The following is a 24,359-nucleotide window of genomic DNA, read 5'->3' as shown; positions in this document are numbered from 1 at the left end:
ACTGTTGTGATGGGCAAGTTAAAAAAACATCTAATGAATACTCACATTTTGGTATTTTTATGAATCTGCCAATATGTACGTTTTGCTACATTTAAATGTAAGTAAACTAATAAAATGAATGCTATTAAAGCACAATATACCCACTATTCACCTGATGTGTTCACACGATTCCCCTCGCTGTCATTTACTGTGATGATGGCTGACCGTTCGCAACTAAATGTCACCTGGAAGAAATGCATCAAAACTATGCAAAGCATTTTGTACAGTGCAATGGGTGACCAGGACAGAGTACTGTAATGTCCTCAACATGTGAAATGTGGATGTTTACAATTGTCTTATAGCCTAGACCTTTTCTTTGCTTACTTTAGTACAAACCAGGGCTTAATTTTAGCCGGCCGGGGCCACCTACACTCATATTTGGGGACTGGCACATATTTTCAGGAAAGAACACGGCCACCTATGAGAACAGTCCTGCCCACAAGAGACATTTATGAGTTCATTAGAGGAGCCCACTGTTTTTTCTACTAGTGCGTAATTCACTTAACATAATCAAATTGGCAAAGCTTTAGAGACAGTGCCTCATTTACGCATCTGTTGCACAATATAGAAAAAAAATGAGCGCCTCACTAACAGACATGTTCCAGTCAGGAAGGCTTTAGAGACGAGTACCTCATTTAAATAAACATGTTCAAATCGGCGAGATTTTAGAGAAGAGTGCGGTTCTTTGTAAATATTACTGGGCACAATTAAACTGCATTTCCATGGATGTTAACGCTACCTTCAGCAAGGCAAAAAGAGCCTTTCAAACATGCAAGCATGAAAGGGAAGGATATGCAGAGTGCCGGGCAGTTTGTTACAGTAAGGGGTCACATTGGGGGAAAGACTGTAACTACTGTGATAATACCAAGCCAAGCCACCCGTGACGCTGGGCCATAAAGAGACGAAAAACCCCACCGCTTTATTACAAGCGTGCTGAGCTACAAATCCGAGCCGCCATGCTTTATCTTCCCAATGTTCTTTACTTTTCAGTCCAGTGACTTTCCTCACCCAAAAGTGCGTGGTGCACGCTTTTGGCCAGAGTTTCACATGAATGGAGATGTCTTGAAGCTGCGACGAGGCAACACAACAGCGCCAATACGGTCACGTAGGGACAGCAGCAAAAATGTTAGAAACTGCCGAAATGCTGACAAAAGCGCACAGGCACCATTGTAAACGTAAAAGCGCTGCATTTTGCCGCTGTTGGAAAAAGAACAAGCAGGAAGTGGGATAAGGGAGGGGGTGGCAAATGGTGAGCGCAGCTCACTGAGAACATCAAAGCGGCCGCGAAAGTAATCAGGCAGGCTGACACATGGTGTGCGTGCCCGGCGCACATGCACTGTATTTGGAGGCCTAAAAAGCACTAGTCTGCACTTCCAAATCCCCGCTTACTAAAGCTCTCGCCAGAGCAGCGCTAAAGCGCGGGCTCAGGCGAGACCTAAAAAGGAATATTTGAACATACACAAAATCGCCTTTTAGAATAGAGTGTGGCCTGCCAGCAAATTTCAGTTGCTGGCCCACCAAAAATGTAAAAACCAAAGGAAATGATGGACGAAGTGTTGAACATTGCAAGCACTCACCCCCAGTCAACTGATCTGGGTTTAATCCATCACCGTTCTTTAGCCCACTCTGCCACCCCAGTTCAGACATGGCCATATGCAAATCAGTCTGACCCTGTGCCTCATGGGAACAGTCCAGCCCGAATTGCTGGACCGGAAACAAGCTTCCTAGGACCGGTTTCTGGCATTTCAGCCGTCTTCAGCCAGGCTTGCTTGAATCCAGTGGCAAAGTGATGGCTTGTTTCCGGTCCAGGGAAGACATGGCTTGGCAGTTCGGGCTGGACTGTTCCCATGAGGCACAGGGTCAGACTGATTTGCATATGGCCATGTCTGAACTGGGGTGGCAGAGTGGGTTAAAGAACGGTGATGGATTAAACCCAGATCAGTTGACTGGGTGTGAGTGTTTGATTGGTTCTGATGCTCCGTCCATCACCACCCCCTTTTGTACCGCTTTGTTCGCCATAAGTTGGCAGGGTATGCTCAGACGTGAGTCCCTTGCTCACTTTGCCACTGGATTCAAGCAAGCCTGGCTGAAGACGGCTGAAATGCCAGAAACCGGTCCTAGGAAGCTTGTTTCCGGTCCAGGGAAGACATGGCTTGGCAGTTCGGGCTGGACTGTTCCCATGAGGCACAGGGTCAAGACTGATTTGCATATGGCTGGGTTCAAACTGGAATGGCATGGTGAGCAAAAAAACGATGGATTTAGGCCCAGATCTCTGTACTGGGGTGAATGTATGACATTGTTCTGCATTCTGTCCATCAATTGTTGTTTTTGCAATCATAAAAAACAAGCATTGAAAATTGCAATAGGTATCGCCTTTGATTAAGTTAAAGCCATTTGTGTTGTCATGGTTGTTACAAAACATTATTGTTGGGGGAGCTACTGGGTCCTCATCAATCTTAATAGTATTGACTAAAGGCAAAAACCTGTTTTGGTCTCAAAAACTACACATTGCCATAGTAGTCCCTGGCACTTAAATGAACTATTTTGTGAGTGGATGAGCTCGTGTGAAAGGGCGGAATGCCGAAACTAACCGTGAAGTTAACCAATGGCTAAAGTAGGCTTACCCATTGTCCCATGCTGTATGCTTTAGTGGTTTTAGGAAAAATGTGAATGCAACAACAACATGCCAATTGATGAAGAGGTTTGGCTGATAGCGCCAATGAGTAAGCATATCATACATATAATTTTAATAAAATCAAACGGTTTTGGCTAATGCTAGACCTAAAAAGTAGTTCCAAGAATGTGAGCAGGGAAAGAAGCTATACTTCAGGGAAGGGACAAACTCAAGATATGAAAGGAAAGCCATCAAATAAGAAGCAAGCAAATGAGACTGACAAGAAAGCCAATCAATGGTAAGGATTGGGTTATCCCAAAGCGTGCTGTAAGTTTTGGGTTGTCCACAATAGGTCTTTTTGACAACTGACCGCTAAAACCTATCCGTAGGCGGGACCTAAAAAGGATAATAATTTAAATTGGTATTCAAAGATGGGTTATAAATAGGATTATGTTCGGGTTAGAAATAGGGATAGGGTTATAGTAAGGCTAACAGTTCAGTTGAGCATAAGGAATAGCCTTTGGATAAAGGTCAAGGAAAGTGTAACAGTAAACGTTTTCTTCATTATGGATTGATCATTATTGAAAACCTAATGTAAAATAAAACGAATTATCACTATCAGTTCTTCTTTTTGTATTCATTACTCTGTTTCATCGTTTTGTCATATTTCCCATGTTAATATTATGTTACCGTGGCAGTCTATCATATTTCAGTCAAGGGGAGGTGCTTATGCTCTAGCAAACATGCACAGAGCTTGGTGGAGCTTGAGGTTGGGGTACTTGCAGAACCATATACAGATACTCATTGAGAGCTCTTGTGCTTAGATTCCGACAGTCCAACAGAAGACTGATCTCTAAAACCTACACACCTTTCAAGTGGATACTACAAATATTCTGGAAGACTCCGAAAATCCAGATCAGGGGCTGCGGGAAAGTGAGATACGTTTTGTAATGAGAGTAGGTGGACCATTCTTGTCATCAGTTTCTTGTCAAAGCTACTCACGTATATCTCTCACAAAGATTCTGGAACCACTAAAAAATGACTTTTTTATAGATTAGCCCAGGCTACCTATTGCATTTCTAATATGGACCAGAAGCAATTATTTGGTGTTGTATGTTAAAATGTAATAAGCTTAATACTAATATTGTATCATTGCAGATTTAAAATTCACCACTTGCAAGCTTGGACTTTGTCGTAACCATTCCATGTCTGCCTTTTCCTTTTAATTGTAGGAGCAGCTTTACACTTGCATGATTTTGCCATTCTGAACGTCAAGTGGCTAGTGGAGAAGGCATCATACTTGCCCAATTGCTACATTTGCTTCAGCAATGCGGGTTTGGTCCAGTTCAAGTTTTTCAATCCTCCCCCAGTGGTCCCACCACCGCCTAACTGTTCAGACTGGGTGTTGCTTGAGAGCTACCGGAAGCAGCTGAGTGACATTGAGGCTTTCGATAACAGGTGGGTTGATAAGGGAACAATTCTCTGGAAAGTGGTGGCTTTGCAATTAAATTATCTGTGTAGAGTAACTGAGGCTAATGGTTTGTATTAGTCCTCCGAGGAGCCCTTATGAGCACAGTAATAATTCTCTAATGTGAATTGTGTTTATGAGACTCCTGGTATACTTCTCTGCTTCTGGTTCTATTTGTGAGACTGTTTCTTCTGCATTTGTCTTAGAAGTGGGGATTTTGCAGGGCACAGAATGCCATAGCTAACTATTTGATTTGCCTCATCTGTAGTATCTTTATAGAACATGGCAATTTGGGTGAGGCCTGATGCTGTAAAGTTCAGGGTTATATAAAGCATACCAAACCTTAAGTTCTCAGTGTCTTATTCAAGGCAATGTTTATTTACTAAAACCTTAAAGTACTATCAAATGACCCCCTTACCTAAGAGCTCTTTCAGAGCCATACATTTTATAGTTTACATATAGAAATCTCGAGCATTCAGCAGTCAGTAAGTATGCAGAAATCGAAGGACCACAGTTTTTTAGGTCTGTTTTTGCTGTTGACATCACAGTTGTACATTTTGCTAATCTCTACACTGTGAATGAGAATGCTATTGGTGGAAGGATGTTAAACTTCTGCGTCAGAGTAGCATTTTGTCTCCCCAAAACATTGAATCATATCAAATGCTTCCATTGGCACAGACTCGTCTCCCCCCCCCCCCCCTTGCTAATGGTACCTGGAATGATGTTGCCAATGTGTAACTAGCTATGAAGGAGAAAGTGAAGATGGCATGTTATAGTGCAGAGCGATTAGAGACAATTGTTTTTAAGTAAGAATACTTTTATTCGATTTAATTTAAAATACTTAAGTCATTGAACAGTAGTACTAATTTTGATATGAAATTACATTAAGTTTGTTAAAATATGTTCTAAAACTGATGTTAAAAACGATTTTAGTAGCTGCGTGTAAACATATGGCGTCCAGCCCTACAAGGAGAAATCGGGCTTCTGGCTTATTTGGTTTAGGCCGATTGCAGGCTGTCCAAATCCAAAATTCGTGAACATAGTTTATGGGTAAAGTGCCGCTGCAGTGGTCATGTAAACTGTGGGATTTTGATTTAAGCCAGCAAAGTTGATTCTGAGAAGGCATGTTTAATTCATCTGTCACTCTTCTCTAGTTCTTTTGCCGCTAAGCTCAAAAACTTTATCACCTTGCATGCAAGTTGGACTGTCGAGCCTACGAAGAATTTTATAACGGCAGACCTGCAAGTCCTTATTTGTTCTTGCTTTAGTGTTGGCTGTAAAAGAGTTTGCCAAAGGTTTAGCTGCACTGGACAAGTACATAGTAGATGGAGTATTGACTCATTTCCATTCCCGCAAAGGCAGCATTCCAAGGTGGGCCAGGACCGTTTCAATTTTGGTGTAAGGTCTTTAGATGGATAAACTTTATGCCTCAGTAATATACGTTTGATCTTTTTTGATCTTCAAACATGCTCCCAACAGATATGGTTGTGATTTTAGAGTTATATATGTTGGCATCACCACCCATGCGTGGATTTTATGAGTCAAAGATGCTTTATCTATTAGCTAGGATTGCTGTTTGATGACTTTGTTGGTTATTTGTTTGAACTCGGTGTAGGCTGGTATTGTGAGCCAACCATCCTCCAACTTTAGAAAAGGAAGTGATTGTTTTAAAACAAAGTATACTGACCTATTCAACCTGAATTGCTTTTCGACCTCCCTCCAGCAGTAATGGGCTAAGGAGTTTTCCTTTGCTGCCCTCATTCTCAAGTAGTATTTAACAAGGACCCCTTATCTTGTCGGTATCTGGGTTTTTTAACCAAATTCCAATCTTATCTGTGCTTGAGATATGTAGCGTGGAATTGGAAATAGTTTCTTAAAGAGACTAGATTGTGCCTTGTTGTTTAGTCCTTGGTGTTTAGCAGTTCCGATCCATACAAAATTGAGGGCAAGGATTTTGCTGCGACAACCTTTAACAAGTGGTTTGCTGAGCAGTCGCGAAGTTTTTTCTGCAAGGTTTTAAATGCGAATAGCAGCTGTTTTGCTTTTGATTGCCGTAGTGCCAGGTATTGCTTGTAATTGAGATGCCGATCTGATAGTACCCCCAGGTATTTGTAAGTTTCCACCTGGTTTTTGTGAGGACTTGAAAAGCACTTAACCTTCGATTTTTGGAAGTTAATGTCTAATTGAGCGATGGTTGTATATTCTACTAGCTGGGTGATCAGCCGCTGTAGGCCTCTGGGTGTTTTGCTGAGCACAACAATGTCGTCCGCATATTACAGGCTAGCTATAAGGGCATTACCCAGTTTTGTGGTGTCTCCTTGTGTTAAGCGGAGGTGGCTCTGTAGATCCGCTGTATAAATATTAAACAGGCAGGGGGTCAAGACACACCCCTGTTTTAAGCCATTGGTGGTTGAGATTTTGTTAGTTAAATTTCGACCATCCCTCAATTTTATTTGGACCCACGCTCTTGAGTAGAGGTTAATGATCGCTTCAAGCAATTTTGTGGGAGCTCCCCAAGATTTCAGTTTTGCCCATAGCTTTGTTCTGGGAACCTTATCATAAGTGGCTTTAAGGTCTACAAAGCACCCATGCAGGAAGCTTGATTTAGCGATGGCTTGGTCTGCCAGGAACATAACTGCTGATAGATCTGTTAGGGTGCTCATCCCTGCGCAGATTCCTGTTTGTATTTTTTGGGATTAGATTTATGCTGTTGACCCAATCATCTAAGTCAGTCAACAGGTTTGTAACGTATATCTTGGCCTCGACATCGAAGAGTGCTCTTAGTTTATAGTTGGATGTGTCTGAACGTGCCCCTGTTTTGTATGTCTCCAAGGCATAGGTGAACAGACTGATTAGGTGTGTGGACCAGAAGGCTGGATCTTTTTTAAATAAGGCGTTGGGCAGGCCATTTGGGCCTTGGGCCCCATCTGATCTTTGTTGTTTATGGCATTCAATACCTGCTAGAGATAATTGAGATATTGTGATCAACAGGCCTAAGAAAAGGTCAGCTGGCTTAATACTGGAAGACTTGAACAGAGAAGAAACTATCCAAGTACATGTTACAAAAAGGTAAAACTCAAATAAAACTTGTCAAAAATGTTGTCATCATTTACCGTGGAATTAATCTTGTTCGCCTGTCTCCTTTAGAAAGCCTTATCTCTGACTATTACTAGTAGATTTTTCACTGACTGCGCTTCATGTATGATGTGACCGGACTACATATGTGACACTTGTGGTTCCCTGAACCATGTTAAGTATATTACAAACCCACTTCTATTGATGGCCATTCCCTTACTCTCATGAAGACATAAGCGTTCATGCCAATCTTTATCACACAAGGAACTGCCTGTTCGCTTACGGCATGGAATATGATCCTATTTCAGGGTTACTTCATAATTCCCAGGCCTTGAAATCCCTTCTCATTCTCAATTTGCCTCTACACTATCCACACTTTATTTTTTATTTTGTTTGAATAGGTTTTTATAGCGCGAACAAGACCCTTGTGGGTATCAGAGCGCTTTACAGAATTACAGCGGGAAGAGTAGTAATACCACATTCACTACAAATTCACTAACAATTGGATAATATAGAGCCTTTGTTTATAACAACATATTGTCATAGTTCAGGCCAGTGCAGGCACCAGGCAGTGTTGAGAAGCAGAGGGTTAAAGTCAGTACTGCACGGAAGAGCGTGTTAGGTAGCCATATATATATATTTTTTTTTAAAGGAGTTTTATATAGCACAAACTTGACCCGAATCGGGTATCAGAGTGCTTTACATAGCACCAGTTGCGTTACATGAGGACACATTCATTTTTTTGTCAGGCAGGAGATTAAGTGATTTACCCAGAATCACAGGATGTTCAGCGTCATTGCAGAGACTCGAACCCAGTTCCCCAGATTCGAGGTCGACCGCCCTAGCCGTTAGGCCAACTCTCCCGATACATAATTAATCATGTGATCGATTGGGGAGATAAGTCATGTGATCTAGGGAAGAAATTTGTTCATAAGACATTCTTTGACTTCTTTCTTGAATGATATGACAGAGGGATTAGTTTGGATTATAGGAAGTAATGAGTTCCAGATTCTTCGGGCAATCCCAGAGAAGGTACGGGTGTATGTTTTCTTCTTGTGGAATCTCTGAGGTTTAAGGGGAAAGGTGTTGGAGCGTCTGGATGCTCTGAGATAGTTAAGAGTATTGTGGTGTAGGGCATTATGTGTCATGCAGGCAATTGTTTGCTGGATTCTTGCTTCATAAGGGAGCCAGTTGAGGGATTTGAGATCTGGGATGACATGGTTGTATCTTTTTGAGCCAGTGATTAGTCTAGTGGCAGAGTTGAGCGAGGCCCTTAAAGTAGCAAGTTTGGAACTGGGCAGTCCAGATAGGGTTGTACTACCATAATCCAACGGTCCTTAGAGGAGTAATCTTGGATCTGGGCAGTCCAGATAGGGTTGTACTATCATAATCCGACCTGGGAATCACTATGACTTGTACAGCATGTTTGAGATCTTTGGGGAGGGGGGGTTAATTTTCTTAAAATACTCATTTGGTGATTTGCTCCTTTGGTGGAGGCACTGATGTGTTCCTGCATGTTGAGATTCTTGTCAAGAATAATATTCAGAGACTTTGCGGAGTCAATGATTTGTGGGCTGTAAGCTGTTTCAGCCATTCTTCGATGATCAGTGCCTGGTTGGGTGGGGCGATTAGAAAAAGTTCCGTTTTTTAAGTAGTTTGAGGTGATTCGTTGTTAGCCAGTTTCGAGTTTCCATTAGTGTTGTGTTGAGGGAGCTGATGTCATCAGGGGAGGAGACTTTTAGGTATAGCTGGGTATCGTCAGCATACATGTGATATTGGATGTTAGATGAGCTCAAAATATCTGTAGGGGCTCTTTCAATAGGTTGAAGAGGGTGGGCGAAAGAGATGAACCCTGTGGGACCCCAAGTGTGATCAGTGTGGACTGACATAGAGAAAGATTAAGCTTGACTCTTTGAGATCTGTTAAGGAAGTAGGAGGAGAACCAGTTAAGGATTAGACCTGTAAGGCCCATACGGTGTTCCAGAAGGTATAGGATATTTGCGTGCTTAACCGAATCAAATGCCGATGATAGGGCAAGGATGGCTAAAAGACAGGCTTGTTTCTGGTCTCGCGTTTTTAATGCATCATCTACAATGTGTGTCATAGCAGATTCGGTGCTGTGCCCAGCACCGAACCCAGATTAAAATTGGTCTAATGGATGGAAATGATTGATGTGGTTGCAGAGTTGAATGTGAACAGATTTTTCCAGGAGGTTTGCCAGGGTAGGGATATTGGAAATAGGTCTGTAGTTGTTCAGGTCAATTTGGTCCACTTTGGGTTTTTTCAGAATGAAATATCATCTTGTTATATCCTCTTTCCACAATAAGGCTGTGTAGGAAAGTGCCCCTTTTTAGGTCTCACTGAGTCAGCGCGCATGCGCTGCTCGGAGAGACTTTAGTAGGTGAGTTTTCAGAGTGCTGCTGGCTGGCGACAAGCTTGTGTTCACGCGAGCGTGCACGCGCGAACCGCCAGCCTTCAGCAGCACTTTGAAAACTCACCTACTAAAGTCTCTGGCACCTGCGCTTTACTTTTAATGTTATAAGTAAAGCGCAGGTGCCGCAATTATACCAAAAGTAAAGAAATGAAAAAAAACATCTATTTCTTTACTTTTGCTAGAATCACGGCACCCGAGCTTTACATTTTACATTTAACATTAAAAGTAAAGCGCGGGTGCCGCGATTATAGCATAAGTAAAGAAATAGATGTTTTTTTCTATTTCTTTACTATTGGTATAATCGCGGCACCCGCACTTTACTTTTAATGTTATAAGTAAATAACGGGTTCCGCGATTATACCAAAAGAAATAGAAAAAAACATCTATTTCTTTACTTTTGATATAATAGCGTTAACATTAAAAGTAAAGCGTCGGTGCCGCGATGCTCGTTTCTTTTTCCTGCTATCCATGAGTTTTGCATTTTTAAAAGGTTTATTTCGCTAGCAATTGTATTGCTTTTATATTATATTTCTTTAGTTAATGAAGGATAGGTCCGCTCCCCTGCCCCCGTTCTGTTTTTTTTTTTCTTTCAATGTCCGCTTGTCCCCTTGACCCGTGTTGTCGTCTCCCTCATGCAATGTTTTTTTTCCCGTCTCGCCCCATCTCGCCGCCTTCTCTTTTTAGCCATCCTCCCCGTCGCCTTCTGTTCCCTGTGTGCTCCCTCTGGATCCCCACCCCCATGTTCTGTGTACTTATCACCCACCTCCCTTCAAGCTGTGTTGTTCTTGCCAATGTGTACCTCTCCCCTGCTTCCCGTGTTGCTGTCACTTTCATGTGATGCTCGCTGTCATGTGTGCTTTTCCCCTGCGCTGCGTGCTTTTCTCTTTCCCGCTCCCCTGCCCCCGTTCTGTGTTCTTCTTTCAATGTCCGCTTGTCCCTTTGCCCCGTGTTGTCGTCTCCTTCATGCAATGTTTTTTCCCGTCTCGCCCCATCCCACCCCCTTCACTTCTTAGCCATCCTCCCGTCGCCTTCTGTTCCCTGTGTGCTCCCTCTGGATGCCCACTCCCATTTTCTGTGTACTCCTCACCCACCTCCTTTCACGCTGTGTTGTTCTTGCCCATGTGTACCTCTCCCCTGCTTCCCGTGTTGCTGTCACTTTCATGTGCTGCTCGCTGTCATGCGTGCTTTTCCCCTGCGCTGCATGCTTTTCTCTCTCCCGCTCCCCTGCCCCGTTCTGTGTTCTTCTTTCAATGTCCGCTTCTCCCCTTGCCCAGTGTTGTCGTCTCCCTCATGCAATGTTTTTTCCCGTCTCACCCAATCACGCCCCCTTCACATCTTAGTCATCCTCCCCGTCCCACAGTCCTTAAGCATCAAAAAAATCGCGTAACCTGATCCATTCTGAACAATGTCTTTCCGACTGTGACCTCTGCCTCCCAGATAGAGTTCAACTTGACTGATTGTTTTAATGTGTGTCTACTAGTGGACCAGAAGGAATGCAACGGTTTACATGCTTCTATGCCAAAGCTGAATGAAGCAAGCAAGTCAGGCAACAACGTCTGTTATTGATTCAACAACGCATGCCACGGGAGAGTGCTGGCGGGGGGCTGGTAGAAAAGACCTTATCTGTGGGTCTTTATAGATATCTATTTTTTAATTTAAATGCTACAATTAGTTGTCCTTTTCGTGCTTGGATATTTCATTTTTTGTTTGGAACTGTTGTGTATTAATTGATACAGTGTGTATGTCAAGAGACCTTATAACTTTCATATTGGAATATTTTCGTGTCCACAATGCTAAACCTTTTTAAGAAAACACAATTTTATGATTCAGAGTTCTTTTCATAAACCTCAGATTAGATCACATGTTTAATTAGTACTTTCTTTAAATGACAATCCATCTCAAAACGTGAGCTGGTATTTGCCATTCCTGTTAAACCTAGGTTCAATTCACACTTTCCAGTGCCTAATTATGTATGACAATTCTGTTCAAAATATTGGTTTGTGCCAAAATGCTTCTAAATAATGTTTCCAATGTGAAACAAGTTTTGGCAAAGCCAAAGGGTCTCGCCTTTGTGACCTGTTGGCTCTACCAATGGTTGTTATCCACGCTGCCCTGCATCTGTGATGCTGTGCAGCACGGCTAAAGTAATGCAAGAGGGAGGGAGCGGGGAGAAGCAGTTGAGCTAACAGACGAAGACAGAGTACAGTGGGAGAGACTTGCACTAGGGGAGAGTGCTCGAAAACACATTCACTGTAATGGAGGGCTTCACACAAAATAGGCAAGTTTTGGCAAAGCCAGTAGGTGTCGCCTGTGGACGAGCTATTGACTTTGCCAGTCAGATAGAAGTGGCCACTGGGAAGGCAAGTGGGAGTCAACAATGTTAACAAGCATTGGCATAGCCAATAGGTCTCACCTTTGGGACCTTATAAGTGTTTTGTTATCCAGCACAATATCCTTGGTGCAACAACATCAACTGTTGCATAACTAAACAATTATAAGGTCCCAAAGGCGAGACCTATTGGCTATGCCAATGCTTGTTTATATGATCACCCCCACTTTTTGCCTGGTATCTGATGCAATTTTAACAGATATGCACTGGGTTCCTGATGTCTAGGTCCCTTGTGCCAGATCTGTTTCCCTTTGCAGAAGCCAAGGCCTGTTTAAGCCCAGTCGGGTCTTTAACAGCACCTAGAGTGAGCAGCCATTTAGGGACGTCAGCACCTCAGAAACCCACTACCAGAGTGGCCCAGCAGTCCTGGTTTTCGCACCCTCAACCAGCGAAACCGACGACCGCAAGGCCCTAGGATGCACAGAGCCTAGCTGACCTTTCTACTCTGCACCCTAGCGCCGTAGTCTGGTTACCGACAAACCGGCGGTGTCCCCTTGTGACCCATGCCCCCCCAGTTTGAAGCTCCTGGATTTCCCCGCAAGTCCCCTCTTCAGCCTTTTTCTAGGTGGCTCCCTTCTTTCCACCAACGTAGCATTCAAAGCAACCAACCAAACCAGCAATTCAGCACCCGGACTCACCAGGGCAGGTAACAAAAAAAAAAAATTGGCCTGTAAGACCATCGAAAGAGCATGGAGGAGAGAATATGAGACAGATAAAATTTAATGCAAACACATTTTAGCACAGTACAAACAGCTGTTGGCTAAAACAAAGGAAGAGTTCTTTGCACTCAATATTAACCTAGCTAAGAATACGACTAAGGAACTATTTAAAACTGTCTCCGCTTTAGCACATCCAGCTGCTCCCCCTATTGTTGCAAGCCAAGAACTGTGTGATACAATAGCAGAATTCTTTTTCAACAAAGTTGACGCTATCTTCTCGACGCTTACAGGTCCCAAGACAAAGAATAGGCCAAAAGTGGAAGCAGACTCTAAGCCGACACCTAGTGTCCTCGCTCAATTTGATAAATTTGTCCCAGTGAAGATCATGGATACTTCAAAAATGATTTGATGGCAAAATCGGGTTCACCATATGATCCATGCCCTTTGTCTATTCTTAAACTAGCAGTGGGTCAAGCTGCTCTTACTCTAACATCCATTATTAATGCTATGTTTGAGGAAGGTTATTTCCCCAAAATATGGAAAAGAGCATCTATAATACCCCTTCTGAAGAAACCTAATCTAGATCCCAAGGACTCCAACAATTTCAGACCTATCTTGAGACTTCCACTACCGGCGAAAATAAAGAAAAAACAATGAATAAACAACTCAGTACATTTCTGGAAGACTCCCAGATATTAGATCGGACTAAATATGGATTTCGGGGTGGACACAGTACTGAGTCCGCTCACCTCAAATCCACGGAAGAAATTATGATTATATTGGATCAGGGAAGAGCAGCAATGATCATGCATGACCTCTCAGCAGCCTTAAATACTGTCCATCACGGAGTACTGATGGATAGGCTGCTGGAGATCGGAGTGAAGGGGACTGCCTGGAAGCTGCTCAGATCCTTCCTTTCCAACAGAGTTCAGACTGTGTACCTCTGGGAGTTCACAGCAAAACCTTTCACGTTACCGTGCGGAGTTCCACAGGGATCTTCCATTAGTCCGACTCTTTTTAATGTGTATGTTTCCCAACTGGCGCCCCTGATCGAATCCTTTGGTTTTAATTTAACCTCTTACGCAGATGACACCCAAATTGTAGTGTCACTGCTACCTGATAGGATGCAAGAAACGGCAACTAGCTTCCAGGATTGCATGATAGCTGTAGGTGGCTGGATGACCCAAAACTGCCTCCAGCTTAATTCTAGTAAGACGGAGGTGGTTTTGTTTGGCAACAATCCGACTTTGGTCACCGGTATGGTGGCCGGATACAATTGTCCCCCTCCCAACACCAATAAGGAAAGTTAAGAACTTAGGAGTCTACATTGACAATAAACCCAGTCTTAAGGATCAGGTCAATGCAGTGGCATCGGCAACATCTTATACACTGAGATCCTGCAAAAACATTTTGCCGCTCCTTCCCAAAGAATGCCAAAAAACAGTCATTACTGCTTTAGTTATGTCCAAACTGGATTATTGCAACAGCCTATACTTTAATATCCAGGAAGGGCTTATGAAAAGACTTCAGCTACTGAAGAACGCGGCAGCCAGATTGCTTACCAGCACACCCAAACATGCCTCAATCTCAGCTGAGATTAAAAAGCTCCACTGGCTGCCCGTGAAAAAACGTGTATGTTTCAAGGCCCTGTGTGTGGTCCACAAATCCCTCCAAGGATATTGACCCCGTCATCTTAGATTGAATTTCCAGTGGTATGTTCCTAGGAGAACCTTGCGCTCTTCTGAAGCAAAACGGGTATCAGTGCCCCTGGTTAAAAAATCCAACTGGGGAGGTAGACGTTTTGTTGGTGGGAGCTGCTAAGGCATGAAATGATTTACCGTTTCCTCTGAGATGTATAACAAATCATCTGGATTTCAGGAAGGCCCTGAAGACTTGGCTTTTCCAGTCTATTTAAAAACCTACTTTGCCCCACGCTTAGGCCTCTGTAGGACATCCGATTTCAGCGCCAGGACTCCCTAGGGTAACAGTTCGCTTTACAAATAACATTAATATTAACAAGTAACTGCTGGTGGTACTTTGGACCTTGGCCCCCTACATCCCCAAATCCCAAAGGAGACCCCCAGAAACCGTCCATAAATAACTATGCAACATATGCCTTTTCCCTCATAGGGAAGCATTGCTACGTAAAGACGCATTGAAGTGAACATTTTACTTAACTGTAATCAGTATTTAAAAAAATACTTAGTTGATAACTAAGTTCTTGGTATCAAAATGTATATAACAATAGGTCTTAGTTGTCTAAATTGGTCAAGGGATTTATTCTAGAGTATGTGTCTCATTTAATGCCTATGTGAGTACAACAAATGCTTAGCACTACCCTCTGATGAGCCGAAACTGCTCGCCCACACTACCATAGTAGAGAGCATTTATTTAGTGTTATAATGTTTGCCTCTGTAAACCAATAAGGGCTGCCTGGACTCTTTACACAGTATAGCTCGTTTTGGTCCAGTATATGAGGAACCAGCTTCCTACATGCTGTAAAACCCATTGTATGCCCTCTGTTCTGTTAAAGGATAGCATTCCTAATTACAGATGGATAAGGTGTTTGAGGCAGATTCGATGGGTTTGGAAGATGCAGCGAAATTGCTGGTTGATAGATCTAGTTCTTGGTAGCCTGCATTCCTGTTCTATTTTAACAATATCTAAAACTTATAAGATACTACCATTTAGATCCATGAAATGCAAAGAAAGCTTTTGAAAATTCATGGTATACTTATTTGTAGAAAATTCTCTCTGGATGCACCCACTTTCATTTGATTTTGCCAGTAGTTTGTTTGTAGTCTTTCTAAAACTCTACATGCCACTGAATAAGCCATGGTAGAATGCAGCAAGAACACGGAAAAAGGAGTTGAAACGATTTTAGGATCTCTTTTTGTGGAAAAGTAATTTTGGGAGAGCCTTCCTGGGTTGATAATGTGATAACGTTTTGGAATAGTTGAGGCCGTTGGCCATCCCATGTCACCAGCTGCAGAAAACGTTAAGCTTGGTGTTAGGCGTATGATCGCAAGTAATGTAGACCACATGGGGACAGGGGTGGACCCCCTCCTAGTGATAAATGAAACATACTGGGGTATGTCTTTACTTCTCTGAATCCTGTGCATCCCAAATTGATAACTTCTTATGTCAGGGTAGTAATAATATGGCTAAAACGACAAGCACATGAGTGCCACAGAGCACACAGTAAAACATTGCTTGTGTACTGTAGAGATGACCAAAATAGGAATAGAAGCAGAAAGCTGAACCTTTCCCTATCTGCAATCCATTTCAGAAGAAGTACTTTTAGAAATTGTTGTTGCTGTTGTCTATGTACAGTCTATCTCATTCTCCTGCTGACAGCTCTCATCCTGTTGTTTTTCATCAGTTTGGTGAGAAACATGTCCCTGGTGACTGAGAATCCCGAGCAGGCCTATCCAACCCAGAGCTCCGTCTGGAGAAGGTTTGAGGGCGCCTTCATTGCTACAATCAGCCTTGTCTCCTATGCGCCGGTCTTCAAGAAGTACTTTTATGAAGGTTTAAAGGAGCTTTATGAGGACAATATCCAGTACATCGAACTGCGGGCATTACTGCCACAGGTATATTCATTTTCCATGTGCGTATCGGTTTGCTGTCGGTTTCTGCCCATTTAAGAAATCTTCCTAGTTGTTTTGCCTTGTATCAGTGGATATTTAACATTTATTTGTGTTTTTTGTTTTTTTTAATTCTTTTTATAAAATGTTGCAATACACAAGAAATCAGCGAAATAAGAAAGGGGAAAAGGGAACAAAACAAAGGGATACAATTAAGTGAAATACCGCCTTTTTGGTTTTGTGTCATCGACAAATTATAAGTTACATGTTTACATTGTCACAAACATAGTCCACTTTATGATATCGCCCACTGGGTTGGTGTAGCCACTCGTGTGGCGCATCAATTGGACATGTCTGTTGCTGCCCCGTGGTCCACTCTCACCGACTTGTTTTATGTTAGTCACTATGATATCACATGGAATATAGCCACACCATGACCATCAGGCCTAACAAGCATCTTCCCCTACAGTTTTGAGGCAATTGACAAATGGATCCCATATATCCTTAGGGCGGGAGCGGGTCGGCATCAGCTCCCAATAGTGTGACAGTTGGTCGTTACAGTATGCGATGTCCAGCACCCACGCCGGGGGCGTTATCTTTTTCCAGTGTATTGTCACCTATCTCTTGGCCAGCAGCAGTGCCGTTAGTTTTCTCACTGTCTTTGGGGTACTGTGTACATAACCAAACAAGGCCACCAATGGAGTTTTCGATAATGTTTGTTCTGTCATGCTCTCCATATGGGCCAGTGTAGCCAGCCAGAAGGCAGCAATTGGCCGACACTCCCAAGCGAGGTGTATAAAGGTTGCCTGGGGAAATCCGCATCTCCAACAGCATGTGTCGGGGTGTAATCCCATGCTATGCAGCTGTTTTGGAGTGCGATTTATGGGATACAAATATTTGAAGTGAATGAGCCTTGAGCGGTAGTTTGGAGATAATTGTTCCAGTTGGTTACAGCAGAATAGGCACTGCTGGTCAGTTATGTCAGTACCCGTGTCCGCCTCCCAAGCCGTACGTGACTGTGGAACAGTGATCGGGGACTCTCTTAAAATAGTGGTATATAAACGTGTGACCAGTTTTGGGGCAGATATGACTGTGATGATGTGTTCCAATGTTGGCAGCGCCAGGGGGCCTCAGGAAACGTGCTGTATCTGGCCTTGCACGCCGCTCTAATTTGGTAGTATAAGAGCCTATCTAGCACTGAGCATTGTGATGAGCTGCACAGTTGCTGTAATGTGAGAAACTTGCCTTCAGGGAACAGATTCTACCCGATGGTGATTTTATATGTGTGCACTCTAGGTTTAGCAGCGTTGTCCAGCAGTGGCAGGATTAATGGATTCCTTGCTATGGGCATAGGTGGTGCTTACGGCTTACAGCACCGCTTGGTTTTCTCTTTTAGCTAATCCCTTCCAGGCCCATCTCAGAGTTTCGGTCATATCTGTTTTACGATTCGGCCTTTAAAAGGTTGGTATAGGGCTGTGTGTAGGGGCAGGGGGGCAACTTTGTCCAGTTCAATGGCTACATGCCGTTGGAATGGCGTTGGGTGCTGCCAGAAGTGTAGGAATGGCGCTTGGGCGCAATATGCGTATAGCTCAAAGTCCGGAGCGCCGAATCCACCCTGCGTGAATGGTAATGTAAGGATATTCTAGATATCTTGGGCTGTTTCCTGGCCCATACAAGTTCAATTATGCTTGACCGAAGACATTTGAAAAAATGTACCGTTAGAGGCATTGGTATATTTACACACAGATATAGCAATTTGGGAAGGATGATCATTTTAGTGATTGCGATACGACCTGCCAGGGAGAGAAGTACGTTTTTCCATCTGCGTATTCTGTCTGCTATCCAGTCCATTACCTTACCATAGTTCGCCGACCATATTTCCTGCACATCTCTGCTGATCCAGATCCCTAAGTACCTTGTTGGTCCGTCCGCCCGCATTATGGGGAATTCAGACCCAAATGGGGAAGTGCCGTCCGTTAAGGGAAGTATTGTGGATTTGGCCTAGTTTATCTGAATCACCAGTGAGAGCCCCATATCACACCAGTTCCCTGGTCATGGGTGCGAAGTTCACCTCGGGCTGTACGAGATATATAGTCATGTCGTCATTGACACGATCAGACCTCTGGAGGTAAATCCAATTCTGCGATTTGTGTGGTGTTGTCTGAGCCTTGCTGCTCATCGCTCTGTGGCTATCGCAAATAGCAGGGGGAGAGTGGGCAGAACTGATGGGTGCCCCGTGTTATTCATATTGGTTCTGATATGAGCCCGTTCACTCTGACTCTGGCAGTTGGCAGAGTGTACAGTAGTTTGATTTGCTGAATGTAGGTGGGGCTGAGACCCAGCCGAGTTAATAGTGTGAAAAGGAATTTCCATTCTAGAGAATCAAACACCTTTGTGGCGTCTAGCAGTGCGGCTATGGCTGACATGTGAGGAACCAGGTAATGGAGGAGTGCAAAGGGGAGAGGAGTTGGCCTAACGGCTAGGGCGGTCGACCTCGAATCAGGGGAACTGGGTTCGAGTCTCGGCAACGACGCTAAACATCCTGTAAGTCTGGGCAAATCACTTAATCTCCCTGTGCCTAACAAAACATGATTGTGTCCTCATGTAATGCAACTGGTGCTATGTATAGCGCTCTGATACCCGATTCGGGTCAAGTTCGCGCTATATAAAACTCTGTTGATTTAAAAAAAAAAGTGTGCGCAAGTTTTGGGCTGTGGAGCGGCCCGAAATAAAGCCCGATTGGTCCGGTCGCGCTATTAGTGGGAGCAATGGTTGTAGCCTATTTGCTAGTAGTTTGGCAAATATTTCCGCATCCAGATTTATTAGCGAAAGTGGGCGGTATGAGTCACACTTCGTGGGATCTTTATCTGGCTTTAATAATGTTATTAGGGTTGCTTTGCGCATAGATTGCAGCAATATGCCGGTGTTTTGGGCCTCATTCTCCTTATAGAATTTGTCAGTAAGACCATCTGCACCTGTGGCCTTATCTGCCAGTAGGCTGTTAATCCCTTGTTGTGAATGGGACGTCCAAGTACTCCCGGTGCGCCCTGCCTAGCCATATTAGCTCTGTGGGGAAGGACCCAGGGAACAAGACTCACAGACTCTCTCTTACCCATGATACTCTCCTACTGGCACAGGTACGGGACGCCTTCGGTCCCTTTAATTCCCCTATCTGGCAGCAGGAGGAGGAACTCAGCGGAGTGACGTCAGCCCCAGGAAGCCTATCAAGGCATCTCAACACGTTGAAGGCGGAAGCGGTCAAGACCTGCGCGTCGCCTGCAGAGGAGAGAGACGCACCCGGAGAAGAGAAGACGCAGTGGAAGAAAGGGAGTGAAGAGAGGATACCTAACCCAGATCTTGAAGCCGTCCAAAGGGAACCAAAGCCTGGAGAGTTTGTTGGGGAAGTCCGACACCGCGCTACAACCCGCCACACTCCAGGAGGAGGGTGGCTGGCTCAGGTACGTCAGCGTCTTCTGGGTCTGACTATATCACGGGGAGGGCACGGATAGTCTCGTGGGAGGACACTGCTTTTTTTTCTTTGGGTTCCACTTCTTCCAGTAGAGCCGGTGAATCCCTCACTCGCCTCACCCTGTTGTTATAAGTAACAGACGGCAGTCACTGACCTATGGTCTCCTTTCTGTGTTTGCGGTTTTCTTCCTTCTGATGTCCTGATGCCCTGACCTCCTGCCTGGGATGACGATCAAGAATTCTAGACAACCCCAACCTTCCTGGGCCCGGTGAAAGCGAGGAGAACTTCCAGAAACCGGACTCTTGTTGTTTTTTTGTTTGACTGGACCGAGCCTTGTGATTAACAAAATAAACAGGCACCCTGAACATCTCGTGTTTACAGCCTCATTAGAAGACGGTCTCACGCCTTACCCTCTCCTGTGGGGCCGACAAAGTGGAGGAGAATGTGGGCAGTATCCATCTGAACCAAGATGGAACAAGTCGTAGCCCAAATGAGAGAGGCCTAGAGCTAGCTAGAATCGGCCGTGGAAATAAATGCGAACCAAGCTGAGATGGAACGTGCCGTGTTTTCCTCGGCCATCCAAACACAAGCAGAGAATGTCTCGAAACTAGCGGAAGGCCAGACACAACTCCTGCAGGTCTTGGGACACGGGAGGGCCCCTGCTCTGCCCGGAACAGTGATCCCCTTACAGAAATACGTCCCTAGAGATGACCCTGTTTCTTTTGTTAAAATGTTTTGAACGGGCTGCAAGGGCCAGTGCCTGCCCTGCAGACCGATGGCCCTTTTACCTGGCTCCCCTCCTCACCGGGGAAGCCCAGGCGGCATACCAAATAGCTAATCGGGATGGTACCACCGCCTCCGGGCATGTGGAAAAGTTTATCCTCGATAGGCTGGGGGTCGATGATGAAGCCCACCGTCTTAGTTTTAGGCAAGAAAGGGGCGCACCAGGGGATACACCAGAGACCCTCTTTTATAAAATAAAGGATGATGCAGACCGATGTTTAAAGCCCTTGGACTCCTCTCGGGAACAGATAATGGAAAAATGTATCTAGAGCAGTATTTGGAGGCGCTACCCTAAGGGACCCAGAGGGGGTTACGCCAGCATGCAGTCCTTACTCTGGAACACGCAGTTGAAATGGCCACGTCTTATGCTAGAGCTCAGAATAGGGCGCCGCTGAAAGAATCTGAAAGAAACCCCAAACCATCCCAAATGGGAAAGACCGACAGGAAAACAACCAGGCCATTCTTGGAATCGTCAAAACCACGCTCAGGACGGTCAGATGATGTCCCCTCTAGTGGCCCTCAGTGTTTTGAGTGTGGAGACTGGGGCCACATAGCCAAGTTCTGTAGGAAGAGAAGAGAAAAAGCAGAAGAAGACACTATGGATGTCAGCTACTTGCCCCAGTCTATAATGTATGCACAGGAGACAGGGTCGGTGTATTACGCGAGTCTTAAGTTTGAACGACTCTCCCATAACTGCTCTTTTGGACTCTGGTTGTAGGCACTCAGTTATACGGTCTGAGCTTGTTCCTCCTTCCTCTTTCATACCAGGGAAGTTTGTCAGCATCAGGTGTGTGCACTGTGATGTTAAGGACTACCCCTTAGCCAGAGTACGGCTTCAGAATAAACAGGGGGCAACCCTCACGGCCTACGTCGGGGCCCTACCACACCTCCCCGAGTCTCTTATCCTAGGCATAGACAACCATTGGTTTTCCAGGATGTTGTACAAGAATCTAAAAAACGTCCCAGCCAAAACTAGGCTTCAGAACTCTCTTTTGACGTCAGAACCCTGGGCCATAGATACCCACTTTAGGACCGCTCAGTTAAATGACAGTACCCTCAGCCATGCTTGGCAAGAAGCTAAGAATACCCAGTTGTCTCCCAAAAGGGTTTACCCTTGTTTCATTGAGATGAACGGTCTTCTGTATCGGGTGGGCAAGGAAGGAGAAGAGCCCCAATTATTGGTCCCCACTCCTTTTAGAGACCAAATCCTATTCTTTGCACACACGCACCTCCTAGCAGGGCATTGTGGAGCTGAAAAAAGTCACAAACCATTCTCCGCAGTTTCTTTTGGCCAGGGATCCATGCTCAGGTACGGAAGTACTGCCAGGAGTGTACGATTTGTCAAAAGAAGAACCCCTATATCCCACTACAGGCCCCCTTATCCCTCTCCCCATAATAGGTAAGCCTTTTGATCGCGTGGGTATGGACCTGATAGGACCCCTCCCCAAGTCCACCCGGGGTTACCAATATTTTCTCGTCCTTGTTGATTACGCAACCAGATATCCGGAAGCCCTCCCTCTGCACTCAGCTAATACCACCACCATAGCCCAGAGACTTATAGAGGTGTTCTCCCGGATGGGGTTTCCACGAGTCATATTAACAGATCAGGGAACTCCCTTTGTCTCAAAATTGATGAAACAGGTGTGCAAACAGCTAAACATTCGACACATAAAGACCTCTGTGTACCATCCCCAGACAGACGGCCTGGTGGAACGGTACAATGGAAACCTTAAGCTGACCCTCAAGAAGCTCATTGTAGGTGATGGAAAGAACTGGGATCAGCCCTTCCTTTGGCGCTGTTTGTTATCAGAAGCCAGGTCCAGAAGAGCTTAGGGGTGTCCCTGTTCGAGCTACTCTTTGGTAGGAGACCCTGCACACTCCTGGAAATCACGAAAGAGAGCTGAGAAAAAGACAGCGCTCAGGAAGCCCAGACGTTACTAGAGTACGCCAACAAAGTTAAGGTCCGGCTTCACAAACTGAGAACCCTAGCCCACGAATCCCTAGAGACCACCCAACGGAAACAAAAACAGGCTTATGATAAAGGCAAACGCCTAAGAGAGCTAAAACCTGGAGACTGGGCCTTGATACTACTTACTTCGTCCACTCACAAATTAAAAAAGGAGTGGCATGGCCCCTTTCCCGTGAGGCAAAGAGTAGGGAAAACCTCCCACGTACTACAGCACACCGCATCTAAAACACAGATGTACCACATAAATCTGCTAAAGAAATGGCTAGGCCCTCCCCCGACGAAGCCCCACCCAATCTCCATCATAGATACCCGTCCAGACACGGTGGCGTCCACCCTAATCAATGACGAACTGGCCCCAGACCAGAAAGAGAAGATATACACCCTACTCAAATCCTATTGGGACGTGTTCTCTGACCAACCCGGAAGAATGCATCTGGCGATGCACTCGATCTCCACCCAAGAGGGCGTCACGGTAAAACAGAGACTCAACCGGATCCCAGAGGCCCGACGTCTAGCTCTTCAGAAAGAAGTAAAACAAATGCTGGAGACTGGGATAATTGTCCCGTCTCGTAGTAACTGATGCTCACCGATCGTATTGGTACCAAAGCCAGATGGTAGCCTCCGGTTCTGTATCGACTTCAGGGCAGTGATGAACTGATAGAACGTCTTGGTGAGGCACGGTACATCTCTACCATCGACATCACCAAGGGCTATTGGCAGATTCCCCTGGATCCCAAGGACCAGGAGAAAAACGCTTTCTCCACACCTGACTGTCATTTCCACTCCACTGTCCTACCGTTTGGGTTACACGGTGCACCTGCCAGTTTCCAGAGGTTAATGAATACTCTCCTAGCCCGACATCTAGGTTACTCGTCGGCCTACCTAGACAACATAGTGGTGTATAGCAAGACCTGGGACGACCACATGAGACATCTAGAGGCCATATTCACAGAATTAAGGGATGCTGGGTTGCATATCAATGCAAAGAAGTCCCGTTTTGCCTTTCAAAAAGTGAAGTACCTGGGGTATGTATTGGGGAAGGGCTTAATAGAACCCCAGACGGAAAAAGTCAAAGCCATCCAAGAGACCCCGTTCCCTATCACCAAACGTGATCTCCGGGCCTCTTTGGGTTTAGTAGGGTTTTATAGGTGCTTCATTCCCCAGTTCGCAGACATTGCGGCTCCACTCACTGACCTTCTGAAGAAGTCGGCCACGTCCTCACAGATCCGGTCACCCTCGACCCCTGAACAGACAGCATTCTCTCGTCGCAAGACAGCCCTGACCACCTCCCCTGTTTTGCGAACACCTGATTTCCGTAAACCCTTTATTCTCCAAACAGATGCCTCCGGGGTGGGTATAGGTGCTGTTTTGTCTCAACTTGATAGTGAAGGCTTTGAAAGACCTATCCTGTACATCATCCGCAAGCTCTTTCCTAGGGAACGTGTTTATCCAACCATCGGGAAGGAGTGCTTGGCAGTTAAGTGGGGAATTGAGAAGCTGAGATACTACCTAGAAGGGAGGCCCTTTGTCTTATATACCGACCATGCCCCATTGACTTGGTTACAGCGGAACAAAGGGTGTAACGACCGGGTCCTCCGGTGGTTTTTGTCTCTGCAGCCATTCCAATTTGAGATCTGTCACCGTAAGGGCTCCGAGCAGGGTAACGCTGACTTCTTATCCCATTTTCCTCTTTCCCCCGATCGGGAAAATCCTGGGGAAGGGGTATGTCGGGAGGGACCCGGGGAACAAGACTCACAGACTCTTACCCATGATACTCTCCTACTGGCACAGGTACGGGACGCCTTCGGTCCCTTTAATTCCCCTCGCTGGCAGCAGGAGGAGGAACTCAGCGGAGTGACGTCAGCCCCAGGAA

General features: G+C 45.1%; 1 protein-coding gene across 4 annotated transcripts in view; it reads left to right on the top strand.

The window, feature by feature from the left end:
- LOC146854818 (adenosine deaminase 2-like) overlaps positions 1 to 24,359 on the top strand; it is a 516,331-nt gene that overhangs the window by 247,260 nt on the left and 244,712 nt on the right. For all 4 annotated transcript variants that reach the window (XM_085652178.1, XM_085652180.1, XM_085652181.1 and 1 more), the window contains 2 exons: positions 3,886 to 4,111; positions 16,061 to 16,271. In XM_085652178.1, coding sequence (XP_085508304.1) covers positions 3,886 to 4,111; positions 16,061 to 16,271 — 437 coding nt within the window. The remainder of the gene's footprint in view (positions 1 to 3,885; positions 4,112 to 16,060; positions 16,272 to 24,359) is intronic.

This window comes from Triturus cristatus, chromosome 4_1 (assembly GCF_964204655.1).
Source record: "Triturus cristatus chromosome 4_1, aTriCri1.1, whole genome shotgun sequence".
Taxonomy (NCBI): domain Eukaryota; kingdom Metazoa; phylum Chordata; class Amphibia; order Caudata; family Salamandridae; genus Triturus; species Triturus cristatus.
Note: the sequence above shows the minus strand (reverse complement) of the source record. Positions and strands in the feature narration are given on the sequence as shown.